Raw genomic sequence first — 27,601 nt, forward strand, 5'->3', positions numbered from 1 at the left:
AATTGAGAGTAACATGTGGAGTAACCACAATGGGTATATCCTCAATGCTCTTTGAATTCAGTTTGGTATGTTGCAGTGAAAATGTTTCCATCACAATGACTCCAGAGTGCAACTTTCTTACTGATTTGGGGAGGCCAGCAAGCCCCTATAATCCATTTTGAATGAAAAAGGGAGACATCTGCCCTAAGGATTTCTCATATAATCAATGCAAAATGAGAAATTTATGTCTAGATAACGACTTTAACAGTGACTATGCAAAGTCATCCATGAGTGGTTGTATTCCGATAATCTGTTTCTAATTCATGAATGGGGTATTCTTAATAAATGGAATATATTTCAGTGCTCACTGTTCCTACCCATCATGAGGAGATGCATTGTAATGCTAAACAAGGACACTGCAGAAATGCCAGGGTTTCATAAGCACTATACCTAAACACCAACATCAGACACAATGTCTGTAACACCTGTTAGGTGCGTTCAACACGGGTACTTGGTTAGCCCTATCCCAAATGGATTAGCTGATTGACCCTAGGGGCCATCACCCCAAGGCTGCACATCTACAGTAATTCAGAACCAAAGTGGTGTGTCAGGGTTGGACCCTCAATCACTAGGATCCTTCTCCTCCCCTTCAGGAGTCACCATACACAGCAAACACATGAATAGAATTCCACTTGAGAGGTCATGATTGGTGGACTCTTGTTTCTGCTCAGTCACTCCTGGTTTCAACTTTAACTGGTTCTACTTGGACTTGCCAGTTACACTTCCTTCAGGGGATTTCATATACTGTTCTGTCACCTTGCTCATCCCATCCACAATTTTCAATGCTTTTTCCTTCAAGAATAATGAGATGTAAGTTAAGTCCTTGATTTATGAGCTGTTAATGTATTAGAAGATTTATTAGTCCCTCAAAATGATTTATTTTCACACTTGGCAATACCAGTCTGCCTTATCAAGTATTGCCATAGTCATACCACAAACTGAAATACTGTTTCTCAAGTATCATGTTTAACTTATCTGTATTTCTGGTGAAAACCTTCCTTTTTAAGTTCACAGCATTTCAGAAAGGCAACTGTAACTTGCCACAGCCCATGGCATCTTCTGACATTATGTCTGCATACTTTTAAGCCTTTTCCTGTGTAAAGTGGGCTGAGATAGACTGACCAGTTACCAGTTCTGACTTTAAATGAAGAGTTCATACTTATGAAGAAAGCATTCATTCTATCTTTCTATTCATAAAATTTAAGCAGCTTGGATTGACTCGCCCCGATTGTCATTGTCGGGTCCATCTTTCTGTCAGGTGATCCTGGCAATCTCATTTTGTGCAACTTTCTGTTTCAAATCTCTGTTTTTCTTTCTCTCTTCTCTAATTCTTGTTGTTGTTGCTTAACAAACTAGTACATCACCATCTTTTAGCCCAAGGTTGTATAACATAACTGTAATCTTTGCATTATTTTAACAATATAACAGCTGTGTATATACAGGTATACTTCTACTGTTGTTACTGCCTTCTACCACTGTATAATCCTAGCTGACTCACCACTGTTAGCTTTATTAAGGGTTATGATTATTTACAGTAGGTGTCTGACTTTGTGGTAATACATTTCAACAATAAATAGATAACAATAATTGTTAAACAAGACAAATGTTCATACAAAACAATTCTTTACAATACATGTTACCACAGTAGAATCTAGCTTTAAATAATTCACGTTTTCATCAAAGTCCTTGCAGACTTGTTCAGTTACTTTAGAACCCAACTGATAAGACAAATTGTTTCTCTCCTGTGTTACCACAAAATCAGTGATAAATTCACTTACATTACCCCATGGACTACCATAGCTGCCTCCAGAGCTTTAAATAATTTGCTTTTACTTCAGAAGTTCACACAGGGTGGTCGAGTTACTTCAGAACCAAACTAACAAGATTAATTATTACTCTATATCTCTGTTGTTACAATACATTGAACTTCAGAAGTTCACACAGGGTGGTCGAGTTACTTCAGAACCAAACTAACAAGATTAATTATTACTCTATATCGCTGTTGTTACAATACATTGAACTTCAGAAGTTCACACAGGGTGGTTGAGTTACTTCAGAACCTAACTAACAAGATTAATTATTACTCTATATCTCTGTTGTTACAATACATTGAACCTTCAGAAGTTCACACAGGGTGGTTGAGTTACTTCAGAACCTAACTAACAAGATTAATTATTACTTTATATCTCTGTTGTTACAATACAAAGTGAAACTTTTACTTTAGAAACCACCCATTATAGATAAACTGACAATCTTGCACTCTTAACTTCATTTTCATTAACTTACTTAATCTCTGTATCGTTACATACTTACAACATGAGGGAATTCTATGAATATCTTGACCTAGAGGAACAATATTAAAGATTTAGAAGCTTCAAATACAATGATGTCAACTGGATTACAAAAGCATAGTTTGTATTCTCTAGATGGCTGGCATGGGTATTAAAACTTTAAAATAAAACATTTCAACCTTCTGATATAATTTATGTTAACCTGAAAATGACCTAAAAAGGTCAAACTGTTATTCTTTATTTTAAAGTTTTAAATACCCACTTCAGTCATCTTAAGAAAACATTTTTACTTCAAGTAGGTTTCTCATCACACACAGTGCATGACTCGTATAGTTATGTGCATGACTCGTTATGTGACTGTATATGAAATCACTTAACATTCAAAGTTTCTTTTGTTTAGATAAAACTAACTTCTAACATTATTTTTATGAAACCTCAATAATTAAATATTAAAGAACTACATAAACTATGTAATGATTTTTCAACTAAACTGTCCTGCATATCCAACACTTGGATTAGGAATTATTGTACTTAAATGTATGCTTACAAACTGTTGTAAAACCTTCCACATAATGACAATCATTTACTTACAGATATGTCCTCTTCTTCACTACCTTCAAAAGATACAAAGTCAAAACAATTTCTTCAACAGACTTTATTGGAAACTTACAAATGCAATAACATAAACTAATGAGATGGTGATACCATGATACTGTGTACTTTAATTGTTAAATGAAAACTGTTATACATTAATATATAATACTTAAATAAACAAACAAATGAAATATTGATTCTTATGACTGGAATACAATGTATAATACATCCACAAGATATGCATACACTGCTGTGTTATATTCACTTTTCATTTTCTTCCATTACTGAGCTGCCCAATTCTTTAAAGAAACATTTTAGCAATTGTAGCAAAATTTTATCTAATTTACAAATTCATGAAATCATGAAAAAGTCTAAGTCAAAAATCTGTTTATAAAATTTGAAAATGAGTCATCTTTCTGCAGACAAATCAGAAGACTGCCCCTAATTTCTCTCACATCAATACTAAAGTTTGTTATGAGTAAACAATATGAAAGTTTTTTGATTGTGGGCATACTGTGTGTATACATATTGCTCATGGAGTGCAGAATAAGTTATTTATTGCTGAGATAACTGCATTTCATAAATACACTGCACAGCATCTACAGAAACAAAACTACCTGAGAAAGATAACATTATACAAATGTTACAAAAATAGTTAAATATTACTTGAAAAATTGGCCACAGAAATAATCATAATTGTATAATATTGTTTTTTAAATGAAGAAATTCATCAATACGTAATTTTTGGGAATTACTTGTGTTTAGAACACTTCTATTATTCTTATGAACAATTTTACTAATTCTATACCACACTTTCCTGTACCACAGAGTAGATATGTCACTAACTGGTTGAAGGTTTTCAAGAAAGAAGTATTTCAAGCAGGATTTTCTTTTCAGCATGTTTAGCAGTCATGTGTACACATATGAACATCCAGAACTTATATTTTGAAACAATCACAACTGTCAGATTAATAAATACTTCATTTATGTCACTGTTCATGTGTAAATCATAACAATTTGTATTACTATAAATCTTTATCTCTTGTCTAGTAAAACTTTTACAAGTGTATATCCAAATTTTAAAAAAAAATTAATTCATGCTGATCATACAAGTTCCATCATATACTTTAAGAACAACTTGTACTGGATGTTTCACAATGTCTTATTTCTAGTTGTTTCATAAATATTATTCCATTTAAACATTTATCCTGCAGATGCTGTTGTACACCTTAACAAAATCAAGGCGTTCTTCAAAATGTAGAAATATCAAACAACAAACAAGTTTGAAATTATTTGATAGGTCATTTTAAATTTCAATTTTAACTGAAACTTGAAAATATTTTCTATATAAATTTTAACATCTAAACATTTTCACATTACTACAGAATATTGTTTTGTAAGCCAGCAGTTACAAAAAGTTATTTTATTTTCACAATAAATTTATTATGATGCTTGATTTTCTCCCCTGTGATTACCTGCTTTAATGAACAATGATCTTAAAATGTCTAAAACTTGAACACGATAGTAGAAAATTCATTTTAAAAATTTAAGGAAAAAGTTACCGATTGTTTTGTCAAGATTACTTTAATGTATTTGGATACATTTACCAATAAATATTCAATAGTCTACAAGTCATTCTTTTATAGATTTAAAAATAAATTGTGTTTTCATCACACAGTGGATTAACTTGTAGTTAAGTCTTAAATTTATAACTGAAGTCACTGAATAAATATATTCTAAGCTCTATTTAAAGTATTGGGTGTTTCAAAATTACCTTTGCTGTTCAGGCAACTGCATCCAAGAAATGTTATGAAATACAGCATGCAGACCAAGTTCATTATGCTGTGAACCATGTATACTCTTGCTCATTTGTACAAAACTACTTGAGAACAATTTTGAATAATGAATTTTACATTCATTGATACAATTTATTGTGACCTTGATGTTATCATAAGACATCACACAACTGTGTACACTGTCTTACACAAGATCAAACTGGTCTACACTAAGTTACACAACACTGTATCCATTGATTTTCTAAACATGCATGAGGCAACTACAGAGTATTTTGATAAATACCTAGAGATACTTAAATACATTCAAAAATACTTAAAGGTTTGGGAACAAGTTTAGAAAAGTAATTTTACTCAAATACATCATACATATCTTTAGTAACGCGTTTGTTTTTTTTAGCTGTTACTAATATCTGGAAGATAAACTGACAACAGAGGTGTAAACTTGTGGACATTGTTATTACAAGAATTTACTGTTTTTACAACCAGACAACTTGGTATATTTATATACCACAATTCTTGGCTTGAAATAGAACAATGTGATTGCAGCTTTTTAAACATGTAATAAATAACTAATGTTTCACATTTTTAAATATCAATGCCAGCTAAAACATACAGTCCAATAAAAATACATCACAATACTTACTTTGATTATAACCAAGAAAGAACATTTAAACATTTGTAATTTTTAATTCTAGTGGTACATTTTACAGCTATTGTGTCTTATATAAATTTTATACAATACAAAGATATTGAATGCCAAAACTCCCATGGATGAAGAATGTAACACATTCTATATTAATGAAATCACAGTTGTACAGGTACTAGTTTAAAAATAACTTAGTTCATTGATCACTGAATGAATACATAATAAAAACTGTGAACATATGATTATATATTTAAAAGAAACATTTTCAGGATAATTTATAAATAAAATAATATTGTAATGTAACACTTGAAGCCAAGAATTCGAACAACTGTTTGGACAAAACACCGAAACATGATTGTTTGAACATTATGCTGCATGTTTTCTGAAACACCTAAATATTAGTTATATCTAATGAAAAAACATTAATAAATGTATTGAACCACCTTCAAGCAATAAATGTGAAAATCCGTGTTGGACCACCTTCAAGCAATAAATGTGAAAAATCTATCCTTTTCATGCATTACTAAGAAACACTTTCACAAGACTAGAAGCTACCAATTAACACCTGAATTTCTCTACAACATGAATTGGAAAAAAGATTCTTTACCTTACTTCAAACAGTTTATTCACATGTGATATTTCATGTTTTGTAGTAAAGTATCATTTAATACAAAACAATTTTAATCACATTAATATTTGCTTTGCAAATTAAACAGAAAATTTAACAATAAATGTAGTCAAATTATTGTATTTACATAATTAGCAACTCATAATAATTCATTTATTTAAAGCCTGTCAATGATTTAGAAAATTACAGCACATAATGGTTTTAAGGTTCCCTGGCTGTTTTAGTCAACTTCTAAAATGTAAGACAGTTGCTATAAAAACAAAGCAAAACAAAATTAAAAAACATACATACAGTAACAACAACAGAAGACATTATTCTGTTACATAAATTATTTGGCTATTAAACAAGCAGAAAAAGTTTGTTCTAGTGTTAACATGCATGTTTTAAAAAGATTCATATTTTGGCAATGTCATAAAACCTTTGTTTCTTTTGAAAAGAATATGAGAGTTATAGCTGTTTTGCCAGTGAGAATTTGTGGGTGACATTTCCATTGTATCATCTGTTTCCTCTGCACTGGCTAAGAGATACCCAGTTTTTGAAGGAATAGATCTGTACTTCTCTCCTGTACGTGATGCTAAGAGCCACAAAATGAGGAAAGTGAGAAAACAAAGAGCATTGACGGCCACATTTACATACATGAGTACCATCGGCTCTTCCGAGATAAACTTGTTAATCATTAAGGGAATTACCATCTCTCCTAAAGCTGCTCCAAGAATAAATGTTGCTGCAGTCTTGTTAGTTACGTGGATATATCGTTCGACCCAAGAAATAGCAGCTGGTAGAATGGAAGCCATACCAAGCCCAAGAACAACTATTCCAACCCACAATAATGCTTCCAACTTATTTGCTCCAGCAACTAAAAGAACAGAGGCTATTAAACAAACAATTAAGTCTCCAAACAGCATGTGCAAAGTTTTTACTCTTGCAGCAACACCAACTGAGACACCTCTTGCAAGAGCAAAGCTTCCCCAGTACAGGTAAGTTAAGAAAGATCCACGGTACTTAGAAAGCTGCAGTTCTTCCTTAATGGCAAATCTCTGAAGTAGCTGTCCTACTGCCACCTGAATACCAACATACAAGCACAAGAAGACAGACAGAAGACCAACAACTGAAATAACAAACACTCTACTCACATGATGAGATCTATCTAACTCTTCTTCTTGTCTGGAGCGAGGTTCTCGGGGGTTCAGACACAAAAAGACGAGAAAAACAACTGCCACAATCAGTACATAGATGCTTAAGATCACATAAGCAAATTCAAACTTTCCCAACCGATTTTTATGCATTAATTTGAATAAGTAACTAATCATGTCTCCTTTGTGTTCGTCTTTGGCATTGCTGGTATTATAAACAACAACCAAATTGGATGTGTTTTTCATATTTGTTTTTGACCTTCTGAACTACTTGATTCTGATGTAATTTCATCTTCTACTGGTGATAATCCAGCAATAACTTTTTCTTTTGTTGTTTGTCTAAATGTTTCTGAAACAGCTGACGTACGCTCAACTTCTAAGGCCAGCATATCAGAAATACTGGATGTCTCTAATGATTCTACCAAAACATTTTTTGGAGCTTGATGTAAGATGTTCTCCTTATTACTACTTTTGTTCATAGTTTGAAGCTGCTTTGAAGATGAACCTACATCAAGCACATCTCCAATCAAAGATGTATCCTTACCCCTCACTTCTTCTGAAGATACATTGGTAAGTTTATACTTACTGGAATTGAAGTCATTCTTTGGAGGCTTTGTAGTTATGGCTGAAATTTGTTCATGTTCAACAGCTGGATTAGTTCTTGATGCATTTTGTAGTTTGTTTAAATAATGTTCAACACTAGAATTTGACAAAGAAGCTCCTTCAGGTTCTTCTGATATCGTTTTAACTAGATCAGACAAGTGAGTATCATTCTCTGATATAGGTTGTAAATAAGATGCCTTAGTCATGGGAACAGTCATGGTCAACTCTTGATAAAGCAACTCTGTACTTGAATCTAAGGTTTTTGTTCTATCATTGTCACTACCACTTTCTTTGTCATGTGGCTGCATTATTTTATCTTCAGTGTCATTAGGCATAATTACATCAGTTGCATGGGTTGCTTCACTGAATTTTGTAGCATTATTTGCTCCACTATCCAAAATATCTTCAGTATTTTTTTCATTACTCATGAACTTCTCAGGAATATAAGGTGATTTCAAAGGTTTTCTATTCCATGGACTTTTATCAACAGGAACCTTAGCACCAGTTACAGATGGTTTTGGTTTTGGTTTGTGTGAATTAGGTAAACTCTGTGATGAAGAAGCAGTAGTTTCTTCTTCACCAGAGCTCATAGTTATTGTTTCATTGTTTACAATGTTTTCTTTGGAATTATTGTTTGATATTTCATTACCTTTTATCTCAGAAACATTACTGATTATTCCATCTTCATAATCGTTAAGGTTGAACTGTTCACCGCTTCTTTGAGAAGTCATAGATTCATTCAAACCATTAACTGCTGTTGTACTATTAAGTTCCTTTGAGGTTGCATTTACATCAGTATCTCTCTTTTGCAGCAAGTACATTTCAGGTTTTTTTTGAGTAACAGATGAATTACTCACATTCTGATTATATGGAGATACGAGATTTTTTATTCTTACTACATTATGAAATGAACTCAAGTCCATATAATTTTGAACTGGCTGTATTCGAGAAACAGAGACGTGAGAGTTTATTTCTCTACTGAGAGATAAACCTAATAAATGACGTACATTATTCCTTCCCGATACTGGACCATGAGCAAAATTTAATGAAGCCATGTTTAGTCTGCTATCAGTGATGTTAGAACCATTTTCTGGTAGTGATACTGCTGACTGAATAACATGAGGAGACAGGAAAGGTTCTGCAACTAGAGGCGCTATAAATGCTCCGAGACCAAAACAGAAATGAAGGGCTTGCATGATAGGAGCACTTTTCTTACCCCATAAGTCAAGACACCACACATTTCCACCTATGAAGAAAGAGCATCACAGATAAATCAAACACATCAGTAAACTAAAGATCAAATATGCAAGATTTTATCTAACTTCGACACATTTAATTTACTCCCTAGAAGTCAAAATTCACTGAAACACAAGAAGGTATTTTTGTTTCACTTTTCACTATTTTTAGTTAATTTTCTTAACACAGCTGAGTTTTAAGGATACTTTTTAGGAATTTGTTTATGTTCTATGGTACATTTTTTCTGAAGTTTAAGTTTCTCATCTCGTATAATCACTGATATTTACAAGTTTTCACTTATTTACTGAAACTACAAGTAATTTGTTATAGTGAGAGAAAGGTTACATGTACGTATTTAAAAATAAAGTCCTCATAACTATGTTACACTATGATAAATTCCATTGAAACTTGTAAAAACAAAATCCTAGAAATTAAAACAATACAAACAATTTATCTTTAATAAACCTTAGTACAATACAGTTTTCACAATTCAAAACTATTATACCTGAAAACAAGTTTGTTACGTTGTTAGTTATTTTGCAAGATATGTCAGTCTATGGTCAATACCTTTATCCTTAAATATCAGAAGTGTAAGTTATTTAATGGCACTAATTAATTTTATGTAAGAAAGATGCACATAAATCCAATAATTTAATAAAATAAAACTCACCAGTATCCAGAAATCCCATGGTGATTCCAGTAATTGCTGTGCATGTCATTAGCACTGCTAGTTTGACACAGAAAGGCATTACAGCAATACCAATAGCAGTAGCAAGTAAACAAAGGAAGAGTAGAAACTGTCTGTTGTATCTGTCAAACAAGATTCCTCCTAGGAAACAAACAAACTGTCAAAGATTTTTTTTCCTCCTAATTTTCTAAGGAAATGCAGATTTAAAGTATCTAGCCTCATTTCATGTTGGTTTTGTTTCCCTTTGAGTTAAACATGAAACTATCAAAAACATTTGTTGTTTTCTACATTTACTCACCTTTAACTAATCCAAATCTATCTTCTTGTTCTCTGTTATGAAAACTACTTTTATAGTTAAACAAAAGCCAGTTTTCCAATTTAATGTTTGGGCACAATTACTCAGGGGTCAAACTGTGTCATGTATCTCATGTTGGAGACAGCTTGTGATAAAACAAGACAGCTGTTGTAGAATTCAATACAAAAAATGTTTGCCAAACAGTTTGACAAACCATGTTTGCTGTTATTTTTGCAAGAGTAAATAATCTCTTCATTAACTCAATCAAATCACATACACTTAGCCACAGTTTTTCCCATTAAATAACTAACTGTTCAAGTGGAAGTTACATAAACCTAAAATTCAGGGTTTGATTCTCCACAGTGGACACAGCAGATAACCTAATTCAGCTTTGCTAGAAAACAAGCAGTTAGCTATCCCTAAGCACAACATGTATAACCTTTGACCTTTAAAATAAACTCAATAAACTCATTCTATAAACAGCATCTTCTCTATGAATTGGCCAGATGAAGTAAAATATAAACTTAAATTTAATTCAGAACAATGACTGCATCTAGTCTATAAAGATTATTTTGAAGTGTTGTGTATATTTATTACTCTCTTGTTTACATACATACAAAAAGCATACAAAAAGGATGTTTACCTGCAATTGAACCAAACAAGTAACCTCCATATCTCGCTGTGTAAATGTATTCTATGCTATCTTTGTCAGACTGGACGGATCTCCTCAAATCTTCTAAAGTGGCAGTAGGGATGGCAAAACACAATCCCTAGAAATAACTCGGGAATATAAAATTTTATTTAACAGATTCCTTACACACATACTGTTAGATTAAAGAGTAGAACCAGACACGTGGCTTCATACAGAAATGGTGTAAAACTCCCATTACTATACCTTATTGTGGTAAACAGTGTGTATACAAATGTTAAAATATAATAACTTTTAACCTGAACACACTTTTCTAAACTGTTAGTTATACAGGATTCACACATAACCATGTTAACACAAACACTATTAATATTTCTATTTTTGAATTATGTTACTTACTGAGTAAGTAAATATAAAATAAGTTACTTCACTCAGTGTTTAGTCAGTTCTTAACACTCAGTGTTGTAAAAGGCAGAAACTTACAATAACTCAACATCATTTGACATGTAGATCTCACAAGTAGTGAACAGTAGGTTAACAGCTAGTAATATGAAAGTTGAGCAAAGAAAGAAAAAGGCTTTCATTAAAATATGAGCTATTCCAAACACACATTCCATTTCACCAGTTCTGGATTAAATCAAGATATTATCAACACTGTGCTAAAGTTACAAATATTCAGCAAAACAAACCAGTCTACAGTATGTGGAATCCAAAAGCCCATGTGAATTAATACAAGAACAAAACATATACACTACTAAATAATGCATTTAAGAATGACAAGCAGTTCAAGGACCAACATGGCTTTGAAAGTACAATGAACAACTTGTACAAATAATACAAAAACAATTTTGAAAATATAAGGACGATGTAGGGATTGAAATACCAAAAGTATGGAAGTAAGGTATGAATTAATGTATGGAAGTAAGGTATGAATTAAACAAGTATGGAAGTAAGGTATGAATTAATACACAAGTAGCCACATTTTAAGGTATGAATTAATACACAAGTAGCCACATTTTTCAAAAAAACTTTTATCTACAACTAAATATTAACTTCCAGTCAGTCGAATAAAATCAGGTTTGAATAAAAGTACTTAAGCTGAGTTATGTTATAGTCTTACAGTAAGTGTTAATACCCATACCAGCTGTTCCGAGTCTTACAATGCCTAATAACCATGAGTTTGTACGATCAACTCAGTGGTTATTTATGTAGTGATTTTTGTATGGTTTTTGGTATCCATTCCTGTCTTGTTTTGGTACTTTTTCATGTTGCCATACCTACATCAAAGCATATTTTCAAAAATTGTTTTTTTTAAATCAATATTAATGAATGGCTATCACTTGTTACACTGTTTTTAAATCAATATTAATGAATGGTTATTATTTGTTTTGTAAAACGGTCAATACTAATGTTAACAACTCCAGCCTGACATCATCCTTCCTGATCAGCGAGTTTAATGATCTCAATTTGAGCTGTTATTTTATTTCCTGTCACTAATCTCCCTCTATCTCCAGATTCTTCCTTATCTTAGACTTTTTCTTCTCTTTGGTGTCTCTTCTTATCTCTACAGTTCTTGCTGTTGTTCAACAAACTCCAGCAGACTGCTAACTTTTAGCTCAAGTCACTCTCCTAACTATCCATTTATAAAAATCACTTGACACTGTTGTACACCATGATTGTAATTTCTGCATTATTTTTGCCACTACAAGAATCGTACAAATACAGTTCTACATCTATTCTTTTACCACCATTTACTGTGTAATCCTGGCTGGCTCACCAATGTAAGGTTTTATAGGGAGCTGCAATTCTTTACAGTAGGATATATATCAACAATATATCATTGTTGGTGATATATTTCAACAATAAACAGACAACATACAATCCACTTGTTTTAATGCATTTAAAACAAGTCAAACGTGTGTCCAAAAAATTGTTTATGTCATACGTTATCACAGTTGAATGTAGATCTTTAATAATTTATTTTTACATTGAAAGTCCACACAGTCTGGTTTAGTTATTTTTGAACCCAACAGATAAGATAAATTATTCTCCCTTCCTTATTCTACAGCACTGATCAAGAACTAGATGAAGTCAATCATTTTATACATAAAATATATTAAAAAACACCACCAGTATTAGTGGGATTGGTTGTAATTATTGTTTTTGTTTAAATTATTTTGCCTTATACATTATTATGGATCCTCTAAACAACACAATTAGATGACAAATAGTTTATAAAATGTTTTTCAAAGGTACTGATACTCCTAGAATTACAAGAAGTTTTAAAACTATATCAATAATAAATTTTTTTTATACATAAATCAGATTTCTTACTTTAATCTGCATCATCACAAAAGAAAGATCAAGACAACCTAACAGGCAAAAAATCATACTTTAGTCGATAATTGGTTTAATTCTACAGTTTTGTGACTGGATTATGGTTAAAACTCCTTCCTTCAATTATAATTTCAAGCTGACTGGTTACATGTAGAGTGCTTATAACAATATTTATTGCAGATGGTTCATTGAACGGCCCTCAACATAGAGTAAATACAATTTTACTGTTCGAAGAAAATAAGTCTACAATTATGGTATTAATGTACTACACCCTATGATGCTGTAGCCTTGTCTTTCTAAAATATCTCATTAAAAGCAATAACTTAATATGCACTCAGGCATACCTGTTGCAACAAATACACAAGTACTTGTAAAATGGGTTTCTTGCTCTGCAAATTAAGTATATATAAATCTTACCAGTCCAAAGAAGGACAAACATAGGTTGACTGTTCTTGCCACCTGCAGTTTAGTTCCACGAGTGTCCTACTAAAACAACATCAGGTTTTGTGGGATGTCTTTCAGGAAGATGTCCATTCTGTTCAAAGAGCAACTTCTCTTCCTCTTCAGTCTTCAGTAAAGGATCTCTGCTTGTCATCTTTACTGATCTACAATCTAAAAATGAGAAATTATACTTTACAACAAAGATGTTTTGTTAATAGTGGTTTTCATAAAACAAAGTATCTGTTTTATGCACAAAAAAATCAAAGGCCTTTATCCTATCAACTCTCCAGAGACAATTGTAAAATATGATCAACCTCTAACTTTCTTTTCTAAAGAGAAAATAAACTACGAGATCTTAAACTACTTCCATAAGATAACCTTAGTATTCTTGAAATCACAGCAACAACCCTCTGTTGAAACTTTCCCAATAAGTCAATACCCTTTCTCAGATAAGGAGAAAAATGCTACATTGTATTCCAAGAGAAGCATAACTTGTGATTTATGTAAAAAGAATTACATTTTGTGATTTAAAAAAATATATTTAAGAAGAATTTAATTTTTTAATTTTACTGCTACCAACAAAGCACTGACTCGGTAGCTTGAATGGCTTATCTAATACATATTTCAATACCCTATTCTTCAGACATGGTACTTAATGGGTTCCCATGTGTATCAAATATGTAATCAAAATTATAGTAACTCAAATGCAAGAACATAAAAAAAGGTCATTTGCCAAATATTTCTGCAACTTACCAATTTATCTAAGTGTTTCTGAAACATCTCAATCAGTAAACATTACTAATTATATTCCCATGAACGATATTAATAAAGGAAAAAGCAAAGGCCCAAACACTAACCCTGAGATAAAGCATTAATAACAAGGGTCTAGTTTGACTGGGCTCCATTAATAAGTTGATTCTCATCCATCCAATGATTAATCTTCCCCCAACACTCACTGGCATGATTGACTTTAAGACCACCACTCACAAAAAACTGACCACTCTAGATGTTGTCCCTAATTCTGTAATGTCCCAGAAGGTGCTGATTGGTAGAAATAAACTACTTAACTATTTAGAATTTCTCTTCAGATTTGAAATCCAAAATACAGCTGTATATAGTAGTAATGGTTTTAAAGGTTTCTATCTTCTACAGAATACACATTGCTTTCTTCTAATCTACTTCAAGTTTGACCTCTCAAGACATTTGTCCATCGCATTACCTTTCTTCCCCACTTTCAGCACCATTTTTTTTGCTTCCAATTAATATGATTTGCTTCATTCAAGCATGAATGAAAGGCAAACCCATATTTACAAATTCTACAGATGAAGCAGTTATTTCTTTCTATGTTTATGATATTTCACACTTATATTTCTTTAATCAGAAGTTTTTTCAGATTGTATTATTATTATTGGATTATCATTACATAGTCTGGTGCCTCCAATCATTTTGTTCCCTAAATTTGGGTGTTTGTCACACCCAAAATCTTAAACTAATTTTCAGGCACTTTATCACCAGCCTTTTGAAAATCTAAGTATTCCAATTCTAACATTTTGTCATCCGAATAAATTCAGTTCATTAAAAAAAACCAACAGATTAATAAGGCAAGATTTCCTTTCAGTGAATCCATTCTGGCTTTTATTATACATTAGATTTAATTAACTATAATTACAAGCTTCTTTTATTATACTCTCTTAGAACTCTTCCACTACAGAAGTAATACTAGCTGGCCTATAATTTCCAGAACAATTCTTTATCACAACTTTAAAAATCAGAGAGTTGTACCCCTGTCCAGTCAAACAGCATTAACTTACAAAAAAGAGAGAGGGGCTTGCTTATCCAATGCCTAACATTTCAAGCCTTGGATAAAACACCAACTGGTCCCAGTAATTTATTTTTAATCTAATTTAAACAGTCACTTTAGAAATACAGATGTTGTGAGATAATTTCTATTTTTTATTACAGTTTTAACAAGTAACTTTTTCTTCCAGCTTATATTTTTTTTTTTTATTTGCCTGAAAAATGCTAGTCTATCTCCCTCCATATATAAATATTTAGATGAAGCATGGCTACTAACTTCACGTATGCTTATTTAAAACAAATGTTAATTTGTTAATCATATGATACATAATCTCCCTCCATATATAAATATTTAGATGAAGCATAGCAACTAACTTCACGTACACTTATTTAAAACAAATGTTAATTTGTTAATCATGTGATATGTAAATTTATGATTCAACAAGGAAGTACAAGTATCATCCACACTCTGTATTCATGTGGGACTTGCATGAACAGTTAGGCTGAGTAGTACATGATATATTTATATAATAATTGAAGTGATAAGTTTACTAGATTTGATATTCTTCCAACAATTTAATATTATTAACAATACATAAAAATAATTAACAATAAGAATATTGTATTTTGTCCCCTAATTAATTAATATACCATCTGATTTGATATTCACAAAAGTACATTTACTTTCAAACATATACAGTTAAGATATTTACTTACAAAATTCCTGGCCAAGCATTTGTTTATTAATTCACAAAATCTAAATAATAGTAGTGTTGTTAATAAATTTGTAATAATACTTTTTGTCTTACTTTGGAAGTACAATGATTATAAAATAATTTAAATTCTTTATATAAATAATTAACATCAACAGTAATGAACAAGAGATGGTCAATTAATATTTTTTTTCCCTAATCAATTGGTTGTTTGATTACATACTCTCGCATGATATCCGAGAAAAACGTGAAAACTGTTACCAGTGGCATATTGATACCCATGGTGAACAAAGCGACGCATACCACATTGTATAGCTTTGAGCTGAACAATAAACATACAGGCAATATTTTAATTACTTGGATAATTGAATTAATAGAAAATAATTAGCAAAACTCAAATTTCAATTAATGGATTATTTTTGCAGCTAGGCCTGAGATATTTTATTTGAAAATATAACTTTAAAACTTGCACTGATGTTCTGTATCTCAAACATGATAGAGCTATTTTTACAACCATAAAGATCTGGCACAAACTGTTCTTTAAATATTTTCAGGTTTTTTGAATATCAGAAACATGTGCAGAAGGAGTGCATGCACTTACATATTAATAAAAATGGATTTTGAAATCAATTACTAACTTGTAAGTTTAAATCTATAGTTTATGTCAGTGTATATAATAGGCTTTTCGTTGGAATCTATTACAGCCTACTGAGATTAAACAGATAAACAGTATAATTAGATCATGATTCCAGTTGTTAATAAGTTATAATTTGAGGATATTGTAATTTCAGGCAGATCCGTGACATCACACCAAAGCAAAAAAAATTACAGAAATAAACAAACTTTTGATGTTGCATTCCTATTCATAAATACAGTGTTTGGAAAAAATTTGGTACTTTTTTGTAAAAATATGGTATTACTTCGATAATGTACAAGTTGCTTATTTTGTGATAAATTGTAACTACAAGAACCAAATGTAGTAATAAAGTCAAGCACCAAACTTTCTCTAATCTTTATAAATAGTCAAGTTTTTGAATGACGTTTCAATTCTTTGTTCCAAGTGTTCTTTACATCAATTTTTGTGTTAAAACAATTTTTTTCTTTATAAGTATTTTGTTTTTTCCAATCATTTTTTTAAAATTTCCATTTTAAAATTTGACTGAAAAATATTTGACAAATGTTTTATTAAAACTGTTTTATTCAAAACAGAACAATTTCTTTCCAATGAGATACCAATTTTATGCAACAAAATGACTATCTTCACAACAATGTGACAACTTCTCATTTTGAAAAATACAAAAAGCTATAATTACTGACCTAATTAGATGCTCATTTTGAAACAAAAACATTAAAATGTTTCCAATAAAAAGTTACAAAATAGAAAAGGTATAATGCATAAAAATGATTTGGGTGAAACATTGTGATTTTTTTCCAAAACTTGGTGAGACACTGTCTGTATTCCACTTCAGACATGTAAGACTGAAATGTTAAGAGTCAAACCATGATGAAAACCTGGTTTTTAAAAATTATTTTTTTCATACTAATTTGTCAGAAAACTTACTATGAGCTGTGCTGTTTTAGATTTTGTGTAACTTCTAATACAAAAATGAAAGATTGAGACTGAAGAAAACATACGTACAAATGATTATTACTCAATTAAGTTTGTTTTATTGCATATGGAGAGAAAATAGGAACAAGTTTTTGTTTACAAGTTAAAAAACATTCAAATGATGCAACAGGAATTATTTGTTATAAATTAGATAAGATACTTTATTGGAAATATGGTTTAATGTGGAAAATATTTAAAAACAAATTTATAAATATCCTAGGTAGCCATGCTCCTTATACAGAAAAAGTTGTTTGGAAGTAAAGACCAGGTTGGCTCAACAAGGGTATAGTGAATAAAATTAGTAAAGACCAGGTTGTTTGGCTCAACAAGGGTATAGTGAATAAAATTAGTAAAGACCAGGTTGGTTGGCTCAACAAGGGTATAGTGAATAAAATTAGTAGAGACCAGGCTGGTTGGCTCAACAAGAGTACAGTGAATAAAATTAGTAAAGACCAGGTTGGTTGGCTCAACAAGGGTATAGTGAATAAAATTAGTAAAGACCAGGTTGGTTGGCTCAACAAGGGTATAGTGAATAAAATTAGTAAAGACCAGGTTGGTTGGCTCAACAAGGGTATAGTGAATAAAATTAGTAAAGACCAGGGTGTTTGGCTCAACAGGGGTCTAGTGAATAAAATTAGTAAATACCAGGTTGGTTGGCTCAACAAGGGTATAGTGAATAAAATTAGTAAAGACCAGGTTGGTTGGCTCAACAAGAGTATAGTGAATAAAATTAGTAAAGACCAGGTTGACTCAACAAGGGTATAGTGAATAAAATTAGTAAAGACCAGGTTGACTCAACAAGGGTATAGTGAATAAAATTAGTAAAGACCAGGTTGACTCAACAAGGGTATAGTGAATAAAATTAGTAAAGACCAGGGTGTTTGGCTCAACATGGGTATAGTGAATAAAATTAGTAAAGACCAGGGTGTTTGGCTCAACATGGGTATAGTGAATAAAATTAGTAAAGACCAGTTTGTTTGGCTCAACAAGGGTATAGTGAATAAAATTAGTAAAGACCAGGTTGGCTGGCTCAACAAGGGTATAGTGAATAAAATTAGTAAAGACCAGGTTGGCTGGCTCAACAAGGGTATAGTGAATAAAATTAGTAAAGACCAGGTTGGCTGGCTCAACAAGGGTATAGTGAATAAAATTAGTAAAGACCAGGTTGGTTGGCTCAACAAGGGTATAGTGAATAAAATTAGTAAAGACCAGGGTGTTTGGCTCAACATGGGTATAGTGAATAAAATTAGTAGAGACCAGGTTGTTTGGCTCAACAAGGGTATAGTGAATAAAATTAGTAAAGACCAGATTGGCTCAACAAAGGTATAGTGAATAAAATTAGTAGAGACCAGGTTGTTTGGCTCAACAAGGGTATAGTGAATAAAATTAGTAAAGACCAGGTTGGCTCAACAAAGGTATAGTGAATAAAATTTGTAAAGACCAGGTTGGTTGGCTCAACATGGGTATAGTGAATAAAATTAGTAGAGACCAGGTTGTTTGGCTCAACAAGGGTATAGTGAATAAAATTAGTAAAGACCAGGTTGGCTCAACAAAGGTACAGTGAATAAAATTTGTAAAGACCAGGTTGATTCAACAAGGGTATAGTGAATAAAATTAGTAAAGACCAGGTTGGTTGGCTCAACAAGGGTATAGTGAATAAAATTAGTAAAGACCAGGTTGTTTGGCTCAACAAGGGTATAGTGAATAAAATTAGTAAAGACCAGGTTGTTTGGCTCAACAAGGGTATAGTGAATAAAATTAGTAAAGACCAGGTTGACCCAACAAAGGTATAGTGAAAAAAATTAGTAAAGACCAGGTTGGTTGGCTCAACAAGGGTATAGTGAATAAAATTAGTAAAGACCAGGTTGACTCAACAAGGGTATAGTGAATAAAATTAGTAAAGACCAGGGTGTTTGGCTCAACAAGGGTATAGTGAATAAAATAAGTAAAGACCAGGGTGTTTGGCTCAACATGGGTATAGTGAATAAAATTAGTAAAGACCAGGTTGGTTGGCTCAACAAGGGTATAGTGAATAAAATTAGTAAAGACCAGGTTGATTCAACAAGAATATAGTGAATAAACTTAGTAAAGACCAGGGTGTTTGGCTCAACAAGGGTATAGTGAATAAAATTAGTAAAGACCAGGGTGTTTGGCTCAACAAGGGTATAGTGAATAAAATTAGTAAAGTCCAGGTTGTCTGGCTCAACAAGGGTATAGTGAATAAAATTAGTAAAGACCAGGTTGGCTGGCTCAACAAGGGTATAGTGAATAAAATTAGTAAAGACCTGGTTGGCTCAACAAGGGTATAGTGAATAAAATTTGTAAAGACCAGGTTGGTTGGCTCAACAAAGGTATAGTGAATAAAATTAGTAAAGACCAGGTTGGCTCAACAAAGGTATAGTGAATAAAATTTGTAAAGACCAGGTTGGTTGGCTCAACAAGGGTATAGTGAATAAAATTAGTAAAGACCAGGTTGACTCAACAAGGGTATAGTGAATAAAATTAGTAAAGACCAGGGTGTTTGGCTCAACAAGGGTATAGTGAATAAAATAAGTAAAGACCAGGGTGTTTGGCTCAACATGGGTATAGTGAATAAAATTAGTAAAGACCAGGTTGGTTGGCTCAACAAGGGTATAGTGAATAAAATTAGTAAAGACCAGGTTGATTCAACAAGAATATAGTAAATAAACTTAGCAAAGACCAGGTTGGTTGGCTCAACAAGGGTATAGTGAATAAAATATGTAAAGACCAGGTTGGTTGGCTCAACAAAGGTATAGTGAATAAAATTAGTAAAGACCAGGTTGGCTCAACAAAGGTATAGTGAATAAAATTTGTAAAGACCAGGTTGGTTGGCTCAACAAGGGTATAGTGAATAAAATTTGTAAAGACCAGGTTGGTTGGCTCAACAAGGGTATTGTGAATAAAATTTGTAAAGACCAGGTTGGTTGGCTCAACAAGGGTATAGTGAATAAAATTAGTAAAGACCAGGTTGATTCAACAAAGGTATAGTGAATAAAATTAGTAAAGACCAGGTTGATTGGCTCAACAAGGGTATAGTGAATAAAATTGGTGAAGACCAGGTTAGTTGACTCAACAAGGGTATGGTGTATCTAGAGTTTCAGAAATCATTTAACAATGTGTTACATAAACAGATTGTTAAAAACAAATTATCTCCACACGTGTGGTGTGAATAATTCAGAAATCATTTAACAATGTGCTACATAAACAGATTGTTAAAAACAAATTATCTCCACAGGTGTGGTGTGGATAATTTGGCTCATTGGATAGTAAAAAATTAATGAAAGCAGAGGGTTGATAAAAATGGAGTTCAGTCAAACTAGATTAATGTCATAAGTGGGGTACCTCAGTGTTCAGTCTTAGGACCTTTGTTCTTTTTTATTTTCATCAGTGACATAGATGAAGATGTGGTCAATAAATTATCAGACTGATAAAGTATTAGGTGCTGCTAGTTGTGAGGAAGTCATTACTGCTTGTAAAAAGGATTTAGATTACTTGACAAGATGGGCAAATAAATAGCAGATGGTTTTTAATTATACAAAATGTGAGTGGGTTAGATAGCTTGATTTGTACATTTAACTGTTATGAGAATAATATGAACAAAGATATGGAACAAAATGACTTGATGTTCCAATTCACTAGTCTCTTAAGCAACCAAACAGAGTGCAAATGAAAGTGGTAAATCAAGTAGCAGTTTGATTTGTATCTACAGAAATACTGAATACCAATCTAAAGAGGTTAGAATTTGATTCTTTAGTCATTGTTTAGGCCTCATTTGGTCTATTTTGTTCAGTCTTGGACTCTCACCTTAGGAAGGACACTGAATTGTTGAATGTGGTTTAAAGGAAGACTAACAGGATGACATTTGGATGGAGGGATGGTTTCTGAAATTGTCTTCTGTTGAGTAAAACAATAAAGTAAGAAAAGATATAACTGAGAAGTTAGAAGAGATATAATTGAGGTATTTACAACCATTAAGAGAAAATAGTAGGATTGAGCAGCACAACAGTATATATATTAGGAATCACATTCAGTTTCTTAAAACTTTTTTTTAAATAAGAGGGTTGTTGACCTTTGTAATGCATTGTCCTTACAAGTAGCAGATAGTTTCTTTTACATAAACTAGAATTCACTTTGTCAAAACACTTAATGATAAAAGCTAGTTTTGAGTATGTATGCATTTATATTTAATGTTGTAGATGTGATATCCATAATGGAACAGCATATCCCTTGTCATTCTTAATTTTTTTGGTTTTCTAAAGACAAGAAGTAATGAGGTAACAATTGCATCCAGTAACCATACATTTCTTTGATCCACAAGTTACACTTGGATCATTCACCAGTTTACAATCAAGCTGACAAACTTTAAGCTTAAATTAAAAAAAAAAACATAACTGATCTTTTCACTACAACCTTACAAATATATTTATTTAGTCTCATAATATGTTATGAAGGTAAACAATTACTGGAGTAATATATGTCTTCTTGTTTGATTTACCCACAGCATCATGTAGTCAGTAATAAGTAAGCAAATTTTATCTGTCAATAGACAATGAAGGATTTTTTTTTTTTGAACAAGTAATGCACCATCTGTTGTTAACTAATGATTCTATTACTTAATAAAATGTCAGTCTTAAGTATTCTATGGCATATATCTTTGTCAAAACTGCACTATCAGTCCATCAGAAAATGTCCAATATCTTAAAATACAATAGAACTCATTACATGTTAAAAATATTTACAAAGAAACAATTTTTTTCACCGAGATATCTTAGCAAATCTATTTAAAAAAAATTGCCATAAATATTTTCAAGTTGATCTATTATTCATTATACTACAATTCTTAAAGCTCTTAATGGGTACTTAGTTGAGTTTTGTACCTTTTAAGTATTTTTCTTTTTAAAAAAATCTAGTTTTATACAAATTAAAAAGATTTAAATTATGACCTATTTCACGCTTCACACAAGCTTATACTTGCTATTACTACAGATGTTTTCATACTCATAATAAACAATGGAAGCTCCTACTATATCAGTAATACATTATATCCTTTTGAGCTCCACAAATCATCTTGGAGTTAATTTTTTAATTTAATAATGACAAACTTTAGACATTAAATGGTCAAACATACATTTCAAAATTTAATACTACTACTACTAACACATGAAACACTTTGGAACATTTAACTTCTGAAATTAAAGGTAAGAACTCGGTAGTGTATGTCATTCTTACTATATCACTAAATAATTGTTAATGCGTTACGTCATCTTACTCAAACCTATTAGTAACGTTAGTACGACTATACCGAAGTTTAAATATTACTATCAGTAATAATGAAATTTACTCAAACCTGTGTGGAGTCGACTAAAATGTAAACTACGCTGTTAAGTACAATACCCTGTATATTAAGTGTTTAACAATATTATAATTACCAATTCCGACAAATTAACTCGAAACCCACTACAACGACGTCTGTGAGGTGTTTGATTTAATACAATTCACGGTTTCATACTACATGTAACTTTTCTACCACCTTCACTCCTACAAATAAGTTTACTAGTATGACTATAAAGTTTCTCAGTCATCAATAAATCACTTCATGAATCATGACTAGCGCCCTCTGCACTTTGGAAGTAACTTAGCAGGTGATCTCCATTATGACGAACTATTTTAACGATGAAATACAGTTTGGAAACAACTTTGTTATCCATTCCAGCTAAAACTAAACTCGTTTAATTTTAAATTGGGTTCATTGGCATTTATTTATTTCATGCCCAAAAATACCTGTAAAAGCATACTTGTGTAATTTGTAGAAATACAGATCTCAGGAGTTAACAAATAGAATTGAACGCTTAAACCAAACACGAAAATTTACAACATAAAATTATCATTTCTCTTCTGTGGGCTTGCAACGCAAAAAAGCAGGTTTCGATACCAGTGATGGACAGAACTCATAGTGCTCATTGTGTTGGTTTGTGCTTAACAATAAACAATCTCTTTTTGGCAATTTATGTTGAAATTTTAATATATTTTGTTCTGATGTGCTTTATGGTCAAATATTTATGCAAAATTAATGACGACTAAAACCTTTGTCACAAGTTGTTTGTTTGTAGTTAATTACACAGCTGCAAAAATTGGCTATCTGTGCACTGCCATAGGAAGCAGTTTTTGAGCGACTAGGTTACTACCGATTCAAAAAGGGGGATCTGGGTGATATACAATGATTTATTTTTGTTGTTTTGTTTTTTTTTAATTTAGAGGGCAATTTGCACTAGCCGTCCCTAATTTAATAGTGTAAGACAAGAAGAAAAGCAGTTTGTCATCACCACCCACTACCAACTCTTGGGCTACTCTTGTTACCAACGAATAAGAGGATTGACCGCACATTATAACATCCCCACGGATAAAAGAGCGAGCATGTTTGGTGTAACGGGGATGCGAACTAGCAACCCTCGTTTAACGAGTCGACTGCCTCAACCACTTTGCCATGTCGGGCCAATATAGAACGAAACAATCTATATTAAAATAACATAAAGCAATAGTGGCATACGGGAAACCAAGGGTTGCATCTAAGGGATGACAAATAACACAGGTAACTAGTTGACTATTTGTTACGTGGAAGTTGTACATATTTGAAATAAACAAAACTTTTGGAAAATTTTATGTGTTACGTAATACGATTTATCGCGAACGAGACCTCATTTTATTATGTTAAATACTTCAAGTTGAAATATCCTAAAACTGAATTAAATGATAATTTGAATTTAGAAGTTAATTAAACGTCAATATGTATCAACTTTATGATATACAAACAATAATACAATGATTACTTTAAATAGCCTGGCACTGGACTCATAACATGAGGGTTCGAATCCCTATCGCACCAAGCATGGTCGCCCTTTCAGCCGTGGAGACGTTATAATGTGATGTTCAATACCATTATTCGTTGTTAAAAGAGCTAGCTCTGCGTCAAGTGAATTCAACCTTTATCAACTCAAATTTAGTTCGCTTGATATGATTTTCAGACCTGATAAAGACTCATTATTGTTTGTAAGTATTTGAATTTTAACGCACCTATTAATATAGAATGTAAATTATTGTAATATTACTGTAATAACTAATCTAACAGATATGTTTGTGGTTTATTGTATACGAAACAACTAGAATTATAACTTTCTGTTCATAGCACATTCCTTTGACTCATAACGAAGTTATGTGTATGTAAAAAAAAGCATAATTTCGGTAATTTTTGTTATATAATAATTGATAATGTTCATCATTGTATATTTTTTATAGTTACATGGTCAACAGATTAATATTGAACTAATTAATTTATTGTCCAATATTGTTTGTTTGTTTGTTTTTGAATTTCGCACAAAGCTACTCGAGGGCTATCTGTGCTAGCCGTCCCTAATTTAGCAATGTAAGACTAGAGGGAAGGCAGCTAGTCATCACCACCCACCGCCAACTCTTGGGCTACTCTTTTACCAACGAAAAGTGGGATTGACCCTCACATTATAACGCCCCCACGGCTGGGAGGGCGAGCATGTTTGGCGCGACGCGGGCGCGAACCGGTGACCCTCAGATTACGAGTCGCACGCCTTAACACGCTTGGCCATGCTGGGCCTGGGTTAGTTTAAGTGCTTGATGTAGGATATATCGTACGAAATCTAGTGTTATTCAGTCCAGTGCCCAAGTAAAGGAAAATGTTGAGAAATATCAAGACAAAAGCCAAATTTTCTTAGAAAGAACAAGGTGAAACGATACTCTCAAAAGTTGAAAAGTGATCAATAAATAAATCTTGCTGTGAGCTTCAAGTATACGAAAATAGTGAAATTTGCGATGGGGAGACTTGTAAGACAATTGACGGATTTAGAATTTGACCAAAAGAAAGCAGATTTTTTATGTTATTTCACGTCGCATATGTAGTGGAATATCTTTATCCAGATACAGTAGTGGTTTGGAGAACTGAAACAGATGTGACTGTTCTTTCTCCAATATGTTGTACAATCCTTGACATTGCTGAAATGTACTTCAAAGCAGGAGTAACACCAAAAAAGTGATACGTCCCCAGGCATGAAGTTGACCTAATCATAACAGTTCTTCCAACCCAACATGCTGTTAACAGATACGACTCCTCTGGTTCCTTTAGTAGACTTAACAAACGATCTTGGCTAAAAGTAGTGCAATCCAATCCAGATCTTCTTCATGGAATCAAACTTCTAGGCTTTCACCAAATTTGCATTTCAAATAAAATTTTAAACGTTTGCACAAAACTGATCTGTTGTATGTATGAAAAAGATGAGCAGCCTGAATACTCTAATATGTTAAATTTAAAATGTACATAACTTGTACAATTAAACCTGTATTGCGAAAATCTCGCCTATTCGAAAAAGTTGTAGAAGATTCTCAACTGTAATAATCAACAATGTATGTAGATATTAAAACACTAGCTTATCGTCTGTACTGTTATGCAGGCTGTAATTTCTAGAAGCTTTCCTCTCACGCCTATAAATGTAATCAACGCGGCGCTCCAAGAGATAGTATATATTATTGATTTGCGACAGTTGGTATACTATAAACCTCGGAAGCTATAACAGTGACTAACGCTTACTAATTGGGAACTTTAGATATTTTACCAGGAATGTTTATATATTTTGTACAATATAAACCATCTAACTTTAGCAGATTCACATTGATCATTAGTATTTTTATGAATGTATTGTGGCGAGAAACTCGACACATAGTAAGTGAAGACCGAAGAACACAGAGCTAGCTAGCTCCCTGTTAAGCGAATTGTACCTATGTCAACTGAGAATTAACTCGCTTAGCGTGAACCCTCGATATACTATCAAAGAAGTTCCAGACCAAAAAGACGACTCCATTCTGTTTTTAAATTTGTAAAACTTTTGTAGGTAGACCATTATTTGTATTAACCGTTATTGTAAATTATGTTATTGTAAGTATATATGTTTTAAAAATTGTATTAAAAAGAAACAGCACATATCAATCTTGTTAGCAAGTGTCTTAAGTTGAATCCATATCAACATTTATTTAACCTCTAAATCTAAATCACAACTTAACTCAGTTGCGGTCCATTTGAAATTGTGATACGTAATATTGGATAATAAATTAATTGGTTCAATATTAATCTGTTGACCATGTAATCATAAAAATATACAATGATGAACATTATCAATTATTATATAACAAAATTACTGAAATTATGCTTTTTTTATACACTCAGAACTGTGTTATGAGTTGAAGGAATGTGCTATGAACAGAAAGTTATAATTCTGGTTGTTTCGTATACATTAAACCACAAACATATGTGTTAGATTAGTTATTACAGTATTATTACAATAATTGACATTCTACATTAATAGGTGCGTTATAATAAAAGCAATTGTTATTACAAAATACTACATCACTTTGACTTCAGCAACAGGGTTCTGAACCACCTTGGGGTGTAGAATACCACAGTCATAGTTTTTGTGACTTTAGAACTCATGAAGCTTAAAATTTATAGGCTTTTTCTGAGTGGGTTTCTTGTCTAAATGTTTCTCATTTATACGTTTCAATAATGTATGTTTTTGTTTTGTTGTCCATTAAAAAAACATATCAAAACTATTTTTGTATTTAGATAACTTTCAATGTATACTTATACCTGTTGCCAATAGGTTTGTGTCTTTCAATATATCGTGAACATTTGGAAAATATATACGACACAATCGTTAAACGAAAATCCTTTCAGAGGTAAGATTTTTTTATATCAGAACTTCGTGGTTTCTGTGTTAATTGTTTTGTTTGTTTTTGGAATTTCGCACAAAGCTACTCGAGGGCTATCTGTGCTAGCCGTCCCTAATTTAGCAGTGTAAGACTAGAGGGAAGGCAGCTAGTCATCACCACCCACCCCCAACTCTTGGGCTACTCTTTTACCAACGAATAGTGGGATTGACCGTAACATTATACGCCCCCACGGCTGGGAGGGCGAGCATGTTTAGCGCGACGCGGGCGCGAACCCGCGACCCTCGGATTACGAGTCGCACGCCTTACGCGCTTGGCCATGCCAGGCCTATTCTGTGTTA

General features: G+C 32.2%; 2 protein-coding genes across 5 annotated transcripts; both read right to left on the reverse strand.

Annotated features, from left to right (window-relative positions):
* Positions 1 to 2,970: 2,970 nt before the first annotated feature.
* On the reverse strand, positions 2,971 to 23,136 carry LOC143248460 (uncharacterized). 4 transcript variants are annotated; one of them, XM_076496842.1, is made up of 5 exons: positions 22,864 to 23,136; positions 13,353 to 13,547; positions 10,593 to 10,719; positions 9,637 to 9,795; positions 2,971 to 8,976 (listed from the first exon to the last, which is right to left on the reverse strand). In XM_076496842.1, exons 4-5 carry the CDS (start codon positions 9,713 to 9,715, stop codon positions 7,370 to 7,372), a joined length of 1,686 nt encoding a protein of 561 aa, XP_076352957.1. In that variant the 5' UTR covers positions 9,716 to 9,795; positions 10,593 to 10,719; positions 13,353 to 13,547; positions 22,864 to 23,136; the 3' UTR covers positions 2,971 to 7,369. The 4 variants fall into 4 exon arrangements, with proteins under 4 accessions (XP_076352957.1, XP_076352956.1, XP_076352954.1 ...); XM_076496841.1 differs by having other exon boundaries at positions 22,946 to 23,133; XM_076496839.1 differs by having other exon boundaries at positions 9,637 to 9,811; positions 22,946 to 23,117.
* Positions 6,378 to 7,280, reverse strand: LOC143250000 (sodium-dependent glucose transporter 1-like). The gene has a single exon (XM_076500635.1). The coding sequence runs from the start codon at positions 7,278 to 7,280 to the stop codon at positions 6,378 to 6,380; it is 903 nt and encodes a 300-aa protein (XP_076356750.1).
* Positions 23,137 to 27,601: the final 4,465 nt, after the last annotated feature.

This window comes from Tachypleus tridentatus, chromosome 4 (genome assembly GCF_004210375.1).
Source record: "Tachypleus tridentatus isolate NWPU-2018 chromosome 4, ASM421037v1, whole genome shotgun sequence".
Taxonomy (NCBI): Eukaryota; Metazoa; Arthropoda; class Merostomata; order Xiphosura; family Limulidae; genus Tachypleus; species Tachypleus tridentatus.